Below are 21111 nucleotides of genomic sequence, written 5' to 3' on the forward strand. Positions count from 1 at the left end.
GACCTATTAAATCAGAATCTTTGAAACCTTGAACCCAGACATTGGTGTTTGTGGAAAAAATGCTCCCCAGGTGACTCTAACATGCAGCCGGGGTTGAGGATCATTGGATTGCATCCATGTTTTAATACTCCTGAGATACAAATGTGTTCTCTGTATTTCTAGGTAAGAATGACTCCCATATACCCGATGCTGACGTTTCACTTTGGAAGCTCATTTCTTGTTGGAGAGACCACTCTGTGCAGGTATGACATAGTGCTTGTTCTTGAAGTTACTGGAAGAGTTCCCTGCTGTTCCTTCTATTCTGTGAGTGGCTCATGCATATTCCCCTTAACCTGAGAGTACCCGTAAGTGGCTAATATTTCCTCCCCGGGCATTTCATTTACCAGGACTAATGCAGAGACCAGTAATGAGGGGAGAAGTAGAAATGACATATGCAAGGATGCATAGGCTAGGTGGGGTGAATAGAGGGCCTGAGGAGGGGTTGTTCCTGTTGTTACAGGTACCTTATTGCCTATTAAGGTTTCAGTTTGTGGCAGAATTGTCTATTCTTTGATTTCAAAATGTGCCATGACATAAAAGTCCCTAGGCTTGGGAATTTAGTATGTGGACTCAGGAATCATTTCTCTATCTTAAGAGTACCTCATCTGTAAGCTGTTCAAGAGAACGGGTTTCTTCAAGGCCCAATTTAAGTCCTTCTATCTCTTTTAAGGCTTTTGTGGATCCTGAAAGTTTACTGGGTAGCTTTGTACATTGTACAGTAAATATCTGTGCATTGATTAGATGAATATTTATTGGGACTTAATTCTTCTTCATGAGCTTAATAATGTCAAATGTGCAAGACAAGCATAGCAATAATTCCAATTACAAATGTTTATTCCTAGTTATAGGAAAACAAAGAAAGTTAACTCAGAACACACTGTGGGGTTGACACCACAAAACCAAATAAACACAATTGGAATGGCTACTGAAACTTGTTACCATGGCTTGCAAGTTTCTACATGATTTGCCACCAGCCTAACCTCTTCATTCATCATTCTCCCCCCTGCTCTAACTAGCCACACAGACCTTTTTATTTCCAAAATACACAATGCTTATTTCCACCTCAGGACCCTCCTGTTCTCTTGGGCTGGAATTCTAATTTTTCCATTCATCATTTGGGTCTTTACTCAAAAGCCAACTCCTCTACGAAGTCTTCCCTGATTACCTACCTCGTGTTGTCACCACACCCTCCCCCATCCTATACCTCCAGTCACCATAGCAGTACACAGTTTATTTTCTTTGTTGCAATTGCTTTTAATGGAAATGCTTCCATTTGCTTTTTTGCTTCCTTATCTTCTGTCTTCTTGCTGTCATAGAAGCTTACTGAGAGCAGGGACTTGGTCAGTCTCACTCACCCCTCAATCAACAATGCCCAGAAAGGCAGTAGTCACAACAGCCTGTCAATAAATATTTAACGAATGAATGAATAGCCATGCAAAAAGCCTCTTTGACAATCAAATAAACATTAGTATATGTTGACTTTACTGGCGTGTTTGCAATCATCCTAAGAGTCGCTATTAAAGGTAAGATTTATTTTCCCCCCAGTAGCCTAAGAATTCCTCAATGAGGGGTAAAAATCCTGAAGGAAAAGAATTCAACAGAAAATTTATCCTGTTTTTGCTCTAACTAAAGATCTTTTGTAATTGCTCATTTGGCCTTCAAATAAATTTTAATGTGGTTTGGACATGTTTGGACTAATGGACCTTTAAGGTTCTATGATTTTATGACCTTGTGTAAAAGTCTCGCAGGGCGACAAATGTTACCTGAGCATTTATTACTCACTTTATAGGAAGTCTGAGCTTCAAAGATCTCCTCTCAGTCTGCCGCTACCCTGATGAATAGCTCTGGAAGATAGGTGTGACTTGTTGATTATTTTCCTCACGTGTAAAATGGGAATGATAATTCTTGGGTCCTTTGGGAGCAACAGAGGCTCTTGCAGGTGTTCATTAACCAATCCTCAAATTCCTTATAAAGCTGTTCATTGAGCAGTTAGTCAAATCATGTTAAGTCGAATCTACTTTTGAATGTATTTTAGGTGGTAATGGAATGCTTCTGTCAAACAGCAAAATCCTACCTCAGAAATTGAAGGGGGGGGTAAAAATATGTTAATTTTGCAGGTGAATGAATTTGTCTGGAGATTGTCTGTTTTGTGTCTAATGGCATGAAATACACCCAACAGAGAAATAAATGCTGGAAAAGCAAAGTAAGGTTTTGCGGTTGCTAATTTGCGTGTTTCCGAAGCTTCACTAAAGTTCTCTGGATTTTATAATCTAACACCAGTGGGTGAAATCATGACATCCAGGCCTCCAGGGACAAGTATTGCTTTTCCAGGAGATGCTGCAAAGACATGAAAAGTCAGTGTGAACCGAGTGTTGAGAAAATGCTTTTGTCCTGGAAAATCTGGACATTGGAACCACAAGCAGGCCACAGGGGCTCTCATGAGTCTTCATAATGCTCTGTGCTATTTTACAGAACTTTGCTATGTCAAGATTTTAGTAGAAAACCATTAAAATTTTTAGCTTGCCTATGGCATAGTAATACTTCTAGTAATAAGTATATGGCCCAGATTTGTGGCTGTCTCTTTCCAGCCAATGGATTTGTAAATCTTCACTTAAATCTCTGCACATTCCCTCGTAAGAGTGTAATGCTTTGCACATCTGTCTTTTCAAAGAAAATTATTTCTATACATTTGGAAGACAGCTTTACAGCCGCAGTGCTTTCAATTCTAGTCCATTATTAAATTCAAAAAGTTATATAATATATGGTCTAAAAATTTTATATTTTGTTGGGGAAAATTCTATCCCTACTAACTATCAGCAAAATTTATCTACTATATTTATATACTAGAGAGATTTAAGTATTGATAGTCAGAAATTATCAATAAATTCTACTTTCTACACGTTATATGTTATATTTTTTAAGTACAGAATCTCTTTCAATTCCATTAGCATTTATTTAGTACCCACTGAATACAGATACTGGTATAACATTATTACATGCTTATAAGATGTACCATCTCTCTGTGGATTGGAGCCATGCTGAGTATTGATTTCACACTGAGCACAAAGTGTGGGTTTGAGTTTGTTTCTAATTGGGTGTATGCCATTCAGTATTTGCTTTTAAGCTGTGACTGAGTATCCTATTCATTATGGTTAATATGTTTTATTCAGTTATTTCTGCTTCCTCTTGTTTTTCAATGATACTCATATTATTTACTCTTATAATGTACATTGATAGTGACAATGTCAAAAAGCCCCAAAATTCAATAGTTAAAAAATGTGGTCATGATACATAAACCTAATAATTAGAAATGTTCAATGAAATTGCACACACCCCCATATATTTTTAGGAAAGAATATTGACCCAAGTTGTTATCCAGTGGTATAGAACATTGTAATCTAAATCACAACTGTAGATGCTCCTCAGAGATGGTAATAATCCCAGTGAGAGAAGGCAGACACGATCCCATGGGAGCATAGGGCCAAACTGCCCATTCGGAAGGATAGACCACAGTCTGGATGTATTACAAGTCTGCAGATAACCTCCAGTATCCTCCTGATTTATAGGTAGGGACACCAGCAAGTTCCATATAGGTTTCTGTGATTGAGAGCTCTCATCCTAGTCTTACTCAGCATCATGGACTTTGTTTTATGGGAGGACATGAAGTCCCAGAGTCGTACATGACTTTGCAGAAGTTGCCTTTGTGATAACTGTACAGTTGGATCAGAAACTCGGGCTTTCTCATTTCTGATTCAGAGCTCTTTCTACCATATCATCCTCATCTTGGAAGCAGTGCTATCAAATAAAATGTGTGACAAAATTAAAACAAAGTAAATTCAGTGGTGGAAAATTGTTCATGAATAATTAATACAGTTTGTCCCATCATATGATATACATAATAAGCATGGTTCACTTATTACAATACAGAATGGTATATGTTAGTAAATATCATATCTAATAGTTAATACATATCTCATCACATGGTAGATATTATTAATAGGCATGATTCACCAGTATCGTCATATGTAGAACTATATGTTAGAACCATGGTTTGCAATAGCTTTTACAATGTCGGGTATCTCATCATACGATATGCATGAGTAAGCATCACGTACCTACCTGTATTGTGACAGGAAGTACTGCAGTGTTGGTAGACTTGGTAGGCAATAGTAAAATCACATCCTTCATTAGCCTTTTGTCACAACCTAACCAAGTATTTGAGTGTGAGCATTTGAGTGGACAAGAACAGGGGGATGGTCAGGAGTAGCTTCCTACATTTAAAAGTCAAGCACCTGGCTCCTTCTGCCCTGGCAGGCAGTTCAGTGAGCATCTGCCTTCAACATAAGCTAAGCTCTCTGAGTGTCCCTGGAGCCTGAAGATTGCACACGCTACCATGGCACATAGAAGAAACTAAATAAATATTTAGATGAATACCTTTTCTGCTTTTGGCATCAGCATCTCTAGGTCAGTTGGTGTTGTCCCACCCAAAGCCCTAGCTGAAGGCATCCTATGGGTAGACTGCGGATAATGCAGACGGGACGGTGGCAGTGGTGGAACATGAGTCCTCTTGACATAGGGCAGTCTTTTGAGGGGAAGAGGAGTAGGCATTGAGGTGTGGCTCTAGGAGAAGGATAATGGGAAGTGTCCCAAGTTCACCTAGGTCAGTGGTGTTCTTCCTCTTCTCTCACTGACTCAGCTCTTGGCTTTCTTTGAATTCTATGTAACTATTGGGCCTTGCCTCATATCTTGCCAGGAAGAGACTAAGGTACGTTGTCACTGGCCTTTTACTAAGAGATGAGGATATAGAAACTTGGGAGGACATACACTACAAAGGACATAGAATCAGGGGTCAGAAGGCCTGTCCACCGTATCTATGGGATGTCCTGTCCCAGGTTCTTTATTTAAAAAATGAAGATACTGAATTAGATGTCTGTGACAAGCATTCCCCTCCGCCTCTACCCAATCACAGATCCTTGACTGGACATGTACAATAATTGGAAGGCAAGCTTTGTAATATTTTTAAACTGTGTAAAACCATATACACATACACACAATTTAGTGAGATTTATTATTAAAATCTTGACTTTAACTTTCTGTATTAAACCTGAGTTTAAATCAAGTGTTTTTAGCTAAATAGTGCTTTAGAGCTAGACATCATTTGAGGAGCTAAACTTGTCTTTAAGAGCAATATGATATCTTCAAATTCATTTTATCTTCTGGTGGAAATGAAAGTATCTTAGGTGAAAGAATTGAGAACTCCTTTCAACTTTCCTTTTAGAATCTCTTGTGTTAGCAAAAGAACAGCCTGATGGTTTGGGTTCCAGTGCTCATTATCTGCATTTCAAATGTTTCAGATGCTAATTCTAGTGGAATTTTCACATTGTGAAACCTATTTAAGTCAAAATTCCAGGCTCTCAGCTTGATGTAAGACCCCAAACATTTGTAATAATCTTAAAAAAAAAAAAGATTAAAAAATACTTTTATAGGTAACTGAAGCAATACAAGCTGTTCTCTTGGCGGAAGTTCAACAGCAGATGAAGACGTTGAGTAAGACACCAGTCAACAGTCAACCAGTGTCCATGACAGAGGACATCCACTGTGAGATGAGGCAAATCCTGCAGAAGATGGAATGGACCCAGGGGGAGGAGATAGAATTACAGTGTACTACAGACACCTGGCCTCTGCAAAGTAAGTGTAAATTTATTGGCATGCACTTTCATCAGAACTTTTTCTACTACTTAGAGTGCGTTCAGAATATTTCTGCAAAAACTGAGCCAAGTGCCCTGTTTCTGACCTATTCTGCTATCAGTTTCTTCTTATAATTCTCGTTTCTGAAAAACCTTCTTAATTCTATCATAATCAATAAATATGTTCCAGAACAAAAATCTATATCGTTTATAAAACTATTTTTAAATTAAGTGATTAAAAATGAAAATAAGATTAACAGTAATAGCTTAATGAGATATTTTAAGAATACCTTGATAATGATGGGTCCTAAATTTGTTTCCATTTGATACCTTGATGATAGCCATGTGCTAGATTTTTTTTTCTTTCCTAAAAATAAGAAATGTAGTAGAAACTAAAATTAAACTGATTTATAGGTAGACCACTTGATTTTATAACAAATAAAATTTTATCATTGTAACTTCATAATGATAATGTTTATGGTTCATGGCTAGCAAGTGAATCTCAATTTCTGCTGTAAAATGTTATCTGATTTTTCAGCCCATTAGCTGTGACTTAAAAAAATAAATAAAAAACAGTAAAAAAGAAGTAAGTACAAATTTGGTTTTCAACCTCACTAGTAAACTTTTGATGAACAAGTTAATTTATGAATAAATATATATTTTCCTCAGGGAAACATGTTACAAATTTACATGTTCCAGGTTGCTAAAAATTATTAGGTATTTCTTTTAGCTCTCAGAAAGATTTTCTTTTTATTTATTTGGGATTCAGAAAAATGTTGCTACATTTAAAATGTCAAATCCTAGAACAGGTGTCATTCTTAAAGATCTATTATATTTATTTATTATTATTTTTATAAGATTACTGATTGGACAGCATTATGTAGGGAGAGAGGATACGTAGCGGGGAAAGGTTTCTTCAGTGAAGGCCAAAGATCAAAATAGATAGAATATTTCCTAATGCCAAGACAGTCACTGAAGATGGTAAATTCAATAAGCAGTTTGATAAAGCTCAATGGCAATTTCAAGTCATTTATTCATCTGTTGTCCAGAAATTAGCTTTAATTATCTGGTAAGTTCACCCGTTTGAAGGAGCTCCTTTTTGATTATATCACATAATTGTAGTTGTATTACACCTTTCAAGCAAGAAGAGAAAAATTCCTTTTTAAATTAATTTTCAGTGAGTGTGTGTGGGTTCTTGATTCATTCGGCAAGGTACCCGTAGTGTCGTTAATATGTTTCTTCTAGCTCCCCAAAGACAGCTAGTGTCATTCATCATGTGTTAACTGTCATTAGGTGGCATTTATATGCTTTATCCCGAAGCTTGAACGTCTACCTTAGCCTTTGGCCCACAGCCTTCTTTTCTGGGTGAGAAATTCATGGCGGGTTATCAAGGTGACACTTTTGATAAGTTTTGCTATCACATGGCTTGCCCATTATTTGAAGTTCACCAGACTGGGCCCTGTTCTATTCCCAACTAATTCTCGGGTATAAGAAATATACTGTGGAATTTGGTCTTACTAGGATTAAAGACAGCTGGATTTTAAGTTAGATATTAACTATCTTCGGATCATTACCAAATGACCCTTTGCCAGTGTTAAAAAAAAATAAGGTTAATTTGTGATAACAATTAGAATACAAAAATATTAAGGTTACTTTATATACTGGTGGATGAAATTTAGAATATTTTATTTAAATGAAATGAAACATTCACAAAATACTGAGCACATATGTTCGTGGGAAATACTGCCTGTAGGAAAACACTAACTGCAATTGCAATTACGTGGAAACACGTAACATGCTTTGAAAGGAAAATTGCTGAGCAATATTATGTTAAAAATTAACATTGCCTTCCTTTCCCTCTTTTTGGAAAAAAAGCAAAAAAGCCAAACAAACAAAAATTATTTTTTAATCTATTCAGAGAAACTTAGTAAAATTACAGGAAAAGTTTTGCACCTTTATTAAGTGGTATGGACTGCATTACTTAATTGGATTTTAAAAAAATAAATAAGTAAAAAGCCATTTTATTTATTTCAAATGTCCTGATTCAAAGGCTAAGGGGATGGTATAGGTACTATTCGCCAGGTTTGATTATTACTAGGCAGATTTACTTAGATCCAGTGTCACTGCAACCTATTACCAAATATTCTATGATAAATGGTTTATGTTATTTTCAGGTCCTTGCTCATTTGTCCCTCTGTGAGCTCCTCTCCACCTTTCCCCCCCGTAATTTCCTTTATTCTTTCTTGATTCCCTAGTGTCTTCTTTTTTTTTAAGATTGTATTTATTTATTCATTTGAGAGAGAGCACGTGCATGGGTGCTTACCGCACAGGGCGGGGCGGGGAGTGGGGAGGGACAGGGGGAGAGAGAGAATCTCAAGCAGACTCCCTGCTGAGCCAGGAGCCCAATGAGGGGCTGGATCTCATGACCCTGAGATCATGACCTGACCCAAAATCAAAAGTCGGAGGTTTAACCCACTGAGCCACCCAGGTGCCCCTTGGTTTCTTAGTTTCTTAATGCATCTTATTTGTAAATCGTTTGGAAAGTAACAGATGATGGCTTTATTATGCATGGATACTCCTAAGCTTCTTTAATGTCAGAATGGAGTACATTTGGTTTATTAGCATTATATTAATATGGCAATAATAGATTATAAGGAAAAATAATAACAATTATTGTGCTCTTAATACACTCCAACACTATGCTGAGTACTTTATGAATGTTGTATCACTTTTTCCTTTAATTCTCACATAATTCACATGAACCCTGACTCTCTTCCCAACATTTGAGTCATTTGTGTAAACAATTTTAGTTTTTTAAATGTCCCTGTTCATGGAAATGAAGTTTCAGAGAAGCCCTGAAAAGAACTACTCTCTGAAAAAGAGATTCCCATGGTGCTACCTAGGCTTATCCTGAGAAATTGCCTCTGTACATTTTTTGACATACTAATTATGTATCTTTCTCAGACACATTAAAATTAATAATATTTTTTAAAAAGTCTATCCCTGTGCCAGCTATCTTCAATGCCACTAGTGGTGTATTATCTTGTACTTTGAGATCTTGTTTCCATTATTATCCCATTTTTCAAAAATGGATAAAGTGAGGCTTAAAAGAGTTGATGTGCCTTGTCTAGAGTCACAAAATTAATAAAAACAGGAAGGCAAACCCAGACATTCTCTTAATTGCTGTGTTCTAATCCAGTAAACTACATTTTCCATACTGGCAGCATGAAGGAAATTTGCTCTAAATCAGCATGATCTGAAAAATTGAATAATTTATTGAGTGGTTTTCTTAGATTTTTATTCTCCTCTCATAAATCATACTTTCTATTACCAAAGAAAATGCAGAGTGTTCAATCATTGCCATCTCCCCCCTTATAATAAAGAAAATCACCAGGTTTCTTGAACTATTTGAACATGAGATGCATCTAGAAAGCAGTGGAAATCAAGTGAAGTGAAAATTGAAGTATAATGTGTGTTTGAACTTTATAATTTTGTGTCTTATTTTATTTTCAGTGTTTTCACTTACTTGTTACATTTCACAGCATGTATTTTATTTAAGGTCTTAGTATTTGTGCGTCAGTATTTTATGGGAGAGTGCTGGATTTTTATAATAGTTACATTGCTCTCTTCATCTATTTAATAAATTGTAGAATTAACATTCACATTTGAAGCTAAGATTCATTGCTTTAAAAAACAGCAGTGGTTTCTGTTATTAAAATTCATTTGAAAGTTATTTCCCTTTATTTTTTTTGAATGTTATTTGGATCAGTTTAAACAAGTGCTCTAAATTGTTCCATTAAATAAACTGGTTGAAATAGAAATGGAGGCTTTGTAGATAAAACTGTCACTCTGAAATTATTAGCTGAATTTAAATTCACATTGAACTGTGGAGTTGTGAAGATGATGCATCAAATGTGGGTGTTGCAAATAATCTTTATTACATGCATCGTTTTCAAAGACTTATCTACAAAACTAAACAATGAAAATGTGCTCTTTATTTAAGTAAAACCATGCATTTGTGGAAAATAAAGGAAATAAACATCCATTCAACAGAAGGGTTTTCTGGTCCTGGCGCCCATCGGCAGGATTGCATCAAGACAGGCTTCCTCTGCCTGTTGAATTTCTCAGAAGGAAATCCGTCTGGTTGTGGAAAAAATTGGAAACAGTTGACCACCTCACAGGGAAACTTTCTTGACTGTCTTTATTTATAGTAAATGCATCTTCCACCCTCTGTGAGCTCTCTGGGCTAAATGAGAAGGTCAATGCATTCCTCTTTATGGAAGCAGAAAAATAATGGGAGACATATCATTGAAGGCCTTGAGTGTCATAGTGAGGCTTTCTCTCTGAGCAAGACAGAAAACCATTTGAGCAAACAACTGGCACATATTTTAATGGGATCATGTTGCCTGCAGTTCAGAGGCCAAGGATAGACACAAGGAGACCAGTTGGGAGGTCATTATGCTAACCCACATGATGGCAGCTTGGCACAAATATGGTGGTTTGGATAGAGAAGTGATCAGATTCTGAATGTATTTTGAAGGTGCAACTTAGAGTATTTGCTGATAGATTAGATATGGATGAATAAGATAATGAAAATCTATGCTTCTATTTTTTCAAACAAAAATATTTGATACATGGGCTGACCCTGGTACCATGACTTGATTCCTATGTCAGATCGTGCAATGTCACTCGCATATGGTATTCCAGGATTGCTGAAGGAAGACTGGAAAACCCCCATTACAGAAGGCTGTCCATGCTGTGTTCAGTTTCAAGTGTCCCTGCCTAGATGACCTACAGATTTTCTTTTCTAGTATTAACTAAACTAACCCTCAGAAAATGGACAAGGATTTCTTGCCAAGAAACCATGGATTGAAGATAATACTAGTAATGCAAGCTTAAGCAAATAAGATGTAAGTGGCATTGCCAAACTTATCTTAAGTTACATCAGGAGGTGTGCACGTGCGCACGCGTGTGTGTGTGTGTATTAATGACTTCTTTTTGAAATTTCTATTTTTGTATATATTTTATAATGGGCCTAATGTTGATATACTAATAGCATGTATATTGTTCATAAACAAGCATATATATATATGCATTATATTATATATATATTATATATATATGTAAAATACATGCTTCAGAGGACCTTCCTGTTATTTTCTGCAAGAAAGTATACCAACCATAGCCCTTGGGTGGATTAAGCTAAGAGGACAGATGTGATAAGCTTTCAGTTATTCAGGGTAGGTAACTTGATAGTCTCCATGGCACACTGTGCTGTCTCCAAGACTTTGAATAAATCTCTATGCATCTCTCCTCTATATTACTCCTCTATGCCTACTGGTCCAAGAGTTGAGGGTGCCACAGGGAATTAATTGGAAATCTCCAGTTGAAGACACAAGCTAGCATCGGGGTAACCATGAAGTATGTCAGACGCCACAGAAGAGGCTGCAGGAGCACATCAGAGAGGCACCTAACCCAATCTTTGAGGTCATAAAGTCTTCTTAGGAAAAAAGATGCCTAATCCAAGACGTCAAAGATGAACATGATTTAGCCAAGCAAAAAGTTGGAGTGGGAGAAGGTAACTGTTGGCTAAGAGTACTAACGCCACCTATGCCTTTTTCTTCCTCCCAAGAATCATTTGATTAATACATGTATGAATGAGGAACCTGGACATTAGAGAGAAACGCATAGGCCTTGAATTTCTTCTCTGGAAAACATCTGTGTCCTTTTTCAATCTCATTGCTCCAATGCCTTCCTTTCCTAAGCTTCAGCCTTCCAGAATAAGGACAATAATAATGACAAGAAAACAGGTAACACTGATATGGCTTAGTATGTGGTTTTTTTTTTTTTTTTCCTTAAAGATTGTATTTGTAAGAGAGAGAGGGAGAGAGCACGAGGAGGGGGAGGGGCAGAGGGACACATAGACTCCCACCGAACAGGGCTTCATCCCAGGACCCTGAGATCGGGACCTGAGCTGAAGTCAGATGCTTAACTGACTGAGCCACCCAGGTGCCCCAGGCTTAGTATATTCTAAGTGCTTCAAATACTTCAAATTATTTGATCTGGGCAACAATTCCATGGGGATAAGTAGTATTGTCATACCCATTTCCCAGATGAGAAAATAGATACGAAGACGTTCAGTACCTTGCCCAAGGTCTCCATACCAACAAACAGCAGAACCAGGAGTCAAAAACAGGCAGTCTACCTTCAAAGTTTGGGTTCTTTACCCGTAGTTGACATTGCCTCCCACTTAACCACAATTCTCCTTCCTTGTCTCTAAATTTAGCAAATATTTACCAAGTGCTTCCTGTATGACAGTTACAGAAATAGGCATTGCCCAGGTTGGGGGTCACAAGGCAGCAAAAACCCAGATATTTGGCAAAACAACAGGGGAAAGATTCTCGTGAAGAAATTAACCAGAAAATATCAAATACCTAATTTCTACTAACCTTTGGGTGTGTCACTATAAGTTATTCCACTAAAGATGTACTTAATACTAAAGTCTTTTATTTGTAATATAAATTTATATAAATATAAGTTTTAGTGGTTAAAAAACAGAAGGTTTTACACCTGAGAACTAGAAATGCCAACTGGTAAGTGCTAGAAATAAAAAGATTTGGCGTATACACGGGCCCCTGTCTGGCTCAGTCAGTAGAGCATGCAACTCTTGATCTCATGGTTGGGAGTTCGAGCCCCACGTTGGGTATATGCCAAAAAAAAAAAAAAGATTTGGCATATACATATTAGTCAAAAGGGGTAGAGGTTGGCAATTAGGGGAAGAAGAGTAGAGGAAACAGAATTTCAATTTTACAGATTAATTTGAATTACATACTAGACAATCTTTCGTAGATATCAAGGTATTCATATGTTAGATGAAGATGAATTTATTTATGATAAGCAAGTCAATTATTTAGCACCTAGAATACGTTACATACCTTTCAAAAAACACAGTTGTCATTTGGGTTGAATATATGTCCTGTATTATTTTTAGCTTCCTGTAAAATTGATGGAGAAATTTCATCATTTCCCTTTACCCATATAAATTCTTGTGAACTTCTCCACTTCCTCTGCCCTCTCTGTATCATCTTCAAGATTGCATTGCCTTAGAAAGACTGATAGAGTTCACTGTCCTTTTTCCAAAAGTAGTTTCATCTTTCACGGAGATTGAGATTGATGATTTTCATCTTGGCATATGAACTAGAGTATTTCATCGTCTCTCTTCCTCATGAGCAATCAGAATGCCAACCTGGCCCGGCTACACACAGACGGTAGCATCAAGGAATTGAGTTAAATATTTCCTTGGTAACAGTTGTGCAGGCACCACTTTATTGATTATTGTCTGCATACCCATTTAAATTTATTGACAAAGAAAAAGTGATCTAGATTCTGTCGCTGAAATCGATGTGTTTTGTACTATTGTTCTCCCAAGCTCAGACTGGCCTGCCAACACTGACCCCTCAAGGACAGGGGTCGGGTCTATTTATCTTTACTCCTCCCATCCCCTAGGATGGTGCTTTACCTAGTAGCTGGTAATAAGTGTTTATTGAGTGGATGGATGAATGGATAGACTGTGGGATAGCTTGTACTAAAGATTCAGCCAACTCCTAATTAGTAAGAGAAAGAGGAGACAAGGAAAATCAGCTGATTGCATTTCTTTAGCAGCCGGACATCCATAGTCTTGAACACCCACTGCAATTGTGTTTTCTAAGCGTCACTATCCTTGGATCAGGTGGTATACACAGTAGGCTCCCAAGAAATTAAAAATAGACATATGAATGAATCTAGTTTGTAACCACCCAGAACGCTTCTCTTTCCTGATGGTTCATTGTCTGGCTCTCCACTACTCATTTTGTCATAATCTGATTCCAGTCTGATGTTTTTAGAGGGCCCCAAGCCTCGCCTGAAATGTGTCTGCTTGTTCCTCATTCTGCTACAGCTTTTCCATGGGAGGATTTAAGGAACTGCCTCAAACACTGTTTCCTCGGTATTTGGATTCACACCCTGGGTTCTGACTTGTCTGCCTGTCTCGGGACTTCTGGCTTATCCCATTCTCTTGTAGCCATTTGCCCTTATGCTGCTAACTGGGAGCCCTTTTGACAACCTGTTCAGCTGGGTCAGCCTCCTCCCTGTTGATTCCATCCCTGAGCCTGGGACTTGGTGTGGTATTAGTTCCTCCATCAAATCCAATCTCACTACCCAATATGGATATGCATCCCTTAGTTCTGGGGAAAAAAAAAAATGGTACAACTAAATTCCTTGAGATAAAAACAAAACAAAACAGGGAATAAGTCAGCTTTGTATTCTCAGCAGATAGCGTGGTGTCTGGCACACACCAAGGCAATCCTGCTAGAGAATGGTGGCTGAAGAAAAAATTATCCATTCTTCTCCTCGTGCCACTGGAATATCTCATTCAATCAAAATGTCATTCACTTTGCTGGCAGGAGCCTTATTTTTCCATTTTAACTCGTCAGTGTATCTGCCCAATTTTCAGTCTTGGAACAATTTGAATAATTTTAAAACATCTCTTATTAGCACTTATTATGTCTAAGGTTCAATGGAAGGTACTGGAATTTTCAATTACATCGCTTTTTACACTTCTTGTATATCCTTCTAAAATAGTGTATATCATCTGGCACTCTAATTGTTTGTTATTTGCCTCTCTTTCCCAACTCTCTGAACTCCTTGAGGGCAAAAGTTGGAACTTAATAATCTTGTGCTCCTAGCTGCTAATGCACCACGTGGGGCATGATGGGTGCTCATTAAATGTTTGTTGCCTGAGTGAGCAGATGAATGATAAATGACAGTGACAGACATGTATTAAAGAACTAGTCTAGGCAGAATGGAAGAAATGCTAAATAATATGTTAATAGTCTGTAGATAGGAGGAGAATGGAAAAGATCATTATAGGGATGATTTTTTTTTTCTAAAGTGTTAATTCAGAGGCACTTCTTCAAATTTATCTGTTTAGTTCAGGAGTAATTTATCTGTCTAGAAACCTGGAAAAATTAATGCTGACAGGTATTTGAAGGCAAAAACAACAAGGCAGAGTACTTCATTTTCAACCCCTGAGAATAAGCTACAAGAAATGAAGTCAGTTGGTTCAAAGAAGAGTTGTTACCTTTTTTTTCCTCTTTTACCTACTACAGGTGAACATGGGTTTTTCATATCTATGCAGGAACACCTGTCCACCACCATACATGTGGTGGTGGTGTCAGTGACATGGGTGTCCGGATGGATTTTCTTGGCAAAGATATGGACAACGACAGCAGCCAAATTTGGCCATTTCTTGATATACAGCGTTAGTGGCCTTCCTAGAAAATTCAGGTTGTATTAAAAACTTTGAAAGATCTCTGTGTGTAAAATAAAGTTAACATTCTGGGCTCAGGAAATTATAAACAGGGCTTTCAGTTTCATGAATGTCCAGTGGAATATGTGGAAACCATGCGAAATGTCAGGACAATTTTTCATTGTGAAGGACTGTCCTGAGCACTGCAAAACTTCCGGCATTTCTGGTCCTTGCCCACGAAATGCCAGTATCTCCACAATCAGCGGGGGAAACCAGATGTTCCTTGGCTCAGCAGTTTCTGAAGCCTTCCCCTAGGGGGCAGTACCAACCCTACTGAGAACCGCTGCCTTCTAGAAAGGGATTCTTACACAGTCTGAGTATCTGCCCAATTTTCTTGTTTCTGTCCCTCCCCTCTTGTAAAAGTGCACAGGGAGATAAAACCATATAAGTAACCCCCAACTAATTAAAGATGTTCCTTTCTTAGATCCCTAATGTTTGTTCCTTCCTTTGTGCTCCACCCATGTTGTTTATCCTTTGGTCATAGCACTTCCCAGTCTGTATAGTAAATCATCTGATGGCAGTTCTGTCTCCTCCATTAGAAAAAGAGCTTCTTGTCCTATTTTTTCACTTTCATCTGTGTGTCCTCTAAGCTTGGCTCTGGGCCTGGCATAGAGTCAATTTGTTGACTAATTAAATGAAGAATGTGTGTTACTGAGCTACTAAGCATTCTCCAAGGAAGTCATCAAAGAAAAATCCAGAATTTTCAATTGAAATTATTATTTTACAATACAAAATAAACCTAGTTTATCTTAGAATTTAAAAATTAGATGAACTAGGGGCACCTGGCTGGCTCAGTTGATGGAGCATGTGACTCTTGGTCTTGAGGTTGTGAATTCGAGCCCCATGTTGGGTATAGAGATTACTTAAAAATTTAAAAGAAAAAACAATTAAATGAACTCTTTGCCCAATCTGTAAATTGAGAAAACTGGAAATAAGAATAATGGTTAAAAAGATATACATAGGTTCATTTAAATGACTAGGAATGTAATTCCAAAACCTTGGCTTAGAACATACTAATTTTTGATGTATCTTATCCATACAATTAGTACTTAAAGTATATTAAAATTATATTTTGAGGTGTTCGTAATATCTCTTGACATATGCAAGGTATTTCCCTTGGTGTCTCTGCACCAGAGTAGGGAATAACCGATTGGATCCATCAACCATCCAGCTGGTAGGTCCATCCTTCCATTAGTCGATTCATTCTGCCTCTTTTGAATATGTTATATGATAGGTGCCATGTTTCCCAAGCTATCTACTAGGAATCTGAACAGAATATGATGTGGCTTCTACTCTCCAAAAGGCAGAGCCCGGTGAACATAATGGGACCACAATGCAGTATGAGATACTAAAATTCCCACTGTTGTGCAAGTGTGGAGAGCCAACTGAGGATGACTTTTTGTAGGTTTTGCACAGGAGTAGACATTCACGTGCACTTTGGAGAATAGTGGTGTGGCAGACATGGAGAGATGCGCTGCTTCCATCACTCTGCTTAAAAGGTCTCCTTGCCCAGCTGGGAGGAGTGTGGCTAGCTGACAGCTGACAGTTGGCACCTCCAGGATCCATCCCCAAATTGGAACAGAGATCATACTCTTCTTGGGACAATGTCTGAGCAAGGTGGTTGTACAAGTGCCTAGCTATTGTTAGTCCATACAGACCTCCTCTAACAGCCAGTCTTTGCTCTAGAGTGAATAGAGAGGTTCTTATCCAATCATGCTTTTGCTTTTTTTTTTTCCTTTCACAAGTGTTAATCTCCAGTAAACCTTTTGCACTTCTAACTCCATCTTAACATCTGCTTCTAGAAGGACACAAGTAATACCAAGGAGAAGGAGCTTGGTGTGAGAAGGATATTTCAGGCAAAAGGATTAACATGAGGACAGACACGGAGTGATTTTTGTGGCCTGGTCAGGAAATGGAGATGAATTTGGTGTGGGCAAGATAGAGGATATGAGGATGCTCTAGTCTGGATGCAGAAGACGAGGCACCTAGAATGTAAAGGTTCTGCTATGGACATTTTTTCCTAAAACATAAAGGGAACCATTAAAAATTATCTTAAAGAGGAGAAGTGAGATGTTTTAGCACAAAGTAGAGCGTGAATAAAATAGGAGATAGAAAGAAACCCTTGTGTCCAAGTTTTGATAGAGTACCTGTTTAGTATTTTATTTGTAAAGCAGAATTTACTTTTCTTAGGTTTTTTTTTTTTTAATTGCCTCTTCATGAACCTAGGTTATTTAGATGGAACATTAGTGCTTCATGTCTCACATGGAGAAGGAAGGTATGTTCACATTACATAGAGAAATTTTGCCTCCCTGCTTTTAGACCAAACACCAAATGTCATTCAGGATCTGTCAGAGTCTAGATCACATTAGTATCACCTCCTAAGCTGCTGTGGTTCTTGTTGCTAATTTGAATTTATTTATCTTCCTTTATATATTATCTCAATCTCTATCCTCCTTGGATCAGTTCTTAATTTTTTCCCAACTTGTATGTATTAATATTTGGTCCAATTTCTCATCTCATTTGGATGTATTTGTATCATTACCATTTATTGACAAGTTTGGGTTTCACCATCCATTTTTTTCTTTTTTGTGTGTGTGGATTTATGTAGACATTATTGACCTCCTTTTCTACAAACATCCTTAACTGAAACATTAAGTAAGACCAGGCTTATTAAGTGTTTGCTATTAGACGGTTTCCAGGAATAGGATATATTATTTCTCTTTACCATTTAAAAACTCTTGATTTAATGAATAGAATTTTAGCAAAGCAAGGTAACTTTGAAATGTGCTTTTCCATGTGTTTATATTAATATCCAGTGAATAATTTCAAAGGTTAAGCTTCATGATCCATCTCTTCAAGCCGTCTACTTAAGTCTAGAGTCATTACATCACCTGCTTCCCTTACACCATTGATTTATGTTTCTTTCAAACTGCTGATATTGGGAAGTATCATTTATTTTTTACATGACATCTCCTGCAGTATGAAACAGTGTTTCGGAAGGTAATGGTGAAATACCTGGAACTCGGTACAGGCTTGCCTCCTCACCTGTGTCAGTTAGTAACATGCCCATTAACATCTGTCTGTTCCGGTAATACTGCAAGGGAATAAAAGGTTTTAATCGTTCTTTTTTCTGTAGTAAAGATGTCAGGGGAATCTCTAGGTAATAGTAGTACTCAGATACCATAATGTGTCTGTGTTTAATGCTGAGAGATGCAAAGGAGCTTCTAGAATTTTCTTAGGGATCATACAGTTCAAGCCCCCCAAATTAGCTGAAGTCTGTTTACATTGTACTCTGAATAAATGGCCATTTCAGAACCCCCAGAGTATCTATTTGAACATTATTTTCAGAAACAAAAAAAATTAAGTGGATTATTTTCCAGATCATTAGCATGACTTTTCTAGTACTTAAATAGCACTTTACTTTTTTCAAAAGGTTTTGGCATGTATTTTTATTTCTCTTTGCAGATATCGAATGAAGGGAGCCTTTGCCCATTTCAGTGAAAGGAAAATCAGGGCACTATAGACTTCAGTACTTTTGCTATGTTGTTATGACTCATTAGAAAATGGCCTTAGACCAGATCACACACTCCTATTTGCAAATCCTAGATTCTTTCCTATAAATCATACTACGTCATGGGGCATCGTGTAGAGGACGGAATTCACGAAAGAGTAAGATCATTTATTTATGGGAATTGATATGTTTCCCTTTAGCTTAATTCAAGCCTTTCCCTAGGAGGATATTACCATTTTTATATTTCTAATGGCTCATTTTAAAGGAAAATGTATTACACAATTTTAAAAATGAGTTAAATAATTTCTGCTGTTAGTGGTAATCCACTATTATGATATTCATATTATAAAAGCCAACTTATTAGTCAGAAATATAAGTTGATGAATGTAGTATGTTTATAAATTGAAGATAGTCACTTCATTTCTCCCATAGTAAATTTGCTTTAAATATTAGTTTATTACATATGTTTGCTTGTATTGCAAATTTTTCCAGTAAGCAAACACAAATCATTTTTATATTTAGCATTTAAGATGTATCTTAACTTGAGCATTAAATCATCTATTAAATATTCAATTAAAGTGGGTTTTGATCCATTTTTTAAAATTAGTGGTCAGGTATTCGGGGAAACAAGCTTGCAAGATATTTCTAAAACACAATTCACTTCATTTCTTGTTCTGTGTATTTTGTCAGAGAATGCCTTAATGTAACAGAAATCAGATTTGGTATGTATTTTTACACCAAATCAAATTGTGCAGGCGCCACCCTCAGCTTTCTCCAAAACATTATAAAGGATAAGATTCCACCATGATATAGCTTAAGAAAGCAGTACCGCCCTGGAAGAAGTCCATACGTGAAAAGTGAAGCTACAGGAGTCTGTTTTACTGGAAAACCACGTGTCTTATAACACCGTTACGGAACGGGATTTACAAGTTTACTTAGCTGAGTTCTGTCTTCTTCTGGAATCTGTATGTAAGGGGTGTATGGTTTCTGTATTTATTCTGTAGGCATAAATCATAAGTATAAATGGTACTGGGAAAAAATGTAAAAATGAAACTGCTAAGTAGTGACTAATGGTACAAAGCACTGAGATGCTCCTGTTATAACTATATGAAGAGTGTGAAGACATCGAAGGTCATCTTATTTATTACAACTGGCAGGTTTCCCTTCCTAGTTGTCTTGCATATAGTCTCATTTTCCCTGTCCTCTCCATGCCCAATCTTCATTTCCCCAAATTTGCAAGCCATAATTATAAATTTTAATGTTGTTAATCTATTCTTTTAATGTGTAGCGGTAATCCAAAATTATTCATTCCTTTTATCAAATCAGAAATGGAAAAAGTCAAGTAAACCTTCATAGACTTTTCCTAGTATGAAGTGCTTTTTAAAAACACAAGTTGCAAAGTTTTCCATTTTTGAATCCTAGAGAAAGAAAATTGTGCTCTCCCCATATACATAGTTGTTTAAATATCAGAAACTTACTACAAAATAGTTTCTACACTATAAAGTAAATTAGGTTCTTTTCATCTTTGTATGGAATTGTCTATAATTGAAAATTTACAAAATATTAGAAAAATAAAGCCAAGCTTCACCAACAACTTCTATCTTCTGTGTAAAGCATGAACATATGTGAAGATTATTACCAATGGCTGGTTTCTTTTTGTTCTTAGAGAAAAGGTCCAAATTTGTGTTTTAAAACTTCCCTAAGCATCTGGAGCTTTTGTAAAAATGAAGCAATCAATCAAATACACAAACTATCTTTCTAGTTTAATTTATAATAATTTACATATTACAAAGTTAAACACTTTGTTCAAGGATATTTCTTAAGACAGATGGTTGACAGTCATATAAAATATTGGTCTCACCATCCAATTCATTTGGTATATTGCTTTGGCTACATTAGAGTGAAAAAATGATGATTCACCCTGGTAAGCAGAATAGCACTTCAATAGCACTTGAAATAAGAGTAAAACTACCTATTACTAACATTAAAACACACATACAACCTTTTTAATCAATGATACCTTTATAAACTTAAGTATAAGTACAGAGATTAATCTTGGATCTTCACAGAAACAGTTATTTGGCAGCATAAATCAATGGGTTTATAGTTTCCAAGTTTATTAAAAATTAGTATAAAAATTTGCTTTTTAAATTCACAGTTCTTTACCAATAGCTAGAGTACCTATTTTAAAAAGATAGTTTGAATCAGATGATGATGTAATTCCCTCTGAGAAATGCTGAGATTCCACGGAATGCAGGTTGGAAGCCGCTGGTCGGTGTCATGAGGAGAGGCTGTGCGGTTTCCTCTTTACACCCTGCACCTGATACGTTGCGTCGTGGCATTGCGGCAGATACCTGCCTAGTGACCCCTGTTCTTTTTTTTTTTTAATGGCCACTTTCAGTTGTATGTTTTAGTAAAAGAAAGAAGGCTGATCTTGTGATTTGAATAGCCTGCGCTGCTGTCTAGCTGCCTTGTTTCAAGACTCAAGTTATAAATCACAAACCCTGTCACCTCGGAGGGCACCCTTA

The 21111-nt window shown here is 36.9% G+C and overlaps 1 protein-coding gene across 1 annotated transcript in view; it reads left to right on the forward strand.

Annotated features, from left to right (window-relative positions):
- WDR72 (WD repeat domain 72) overlaps positions 1–21111 on the forward strand; it is a 190708-nt gene that overhangs the window by 110118 nt on the left and 59479 nt on the right. Inside the window, exons 16-17 of the mRNA XM_078078999.1 lie at positions 163–242; positions 5526–5727. Of these exons, the coding sequence (XP_077935125.1) occupies positions 163–242; positions 5526–5727 (282 nt within the window). The remainder of the gene's footprint in view (positions 1–162; positions 243–5525; positions 5728–21111) is intronic.

This window comes from Halichoerus grypus, chromosome 8, assembly GCF_964656455.1.
Source record: "Halichoerus grypus chromosome 8, mHalGry1.hap1.1, whole genome shotgun sequence".
Taxonomy (NCBI): Eukaryota; Metazoa; Chordata; class Mammalia; order Carnivora; family Phocidae; genus Halichoerus; species Halichoerus grypus.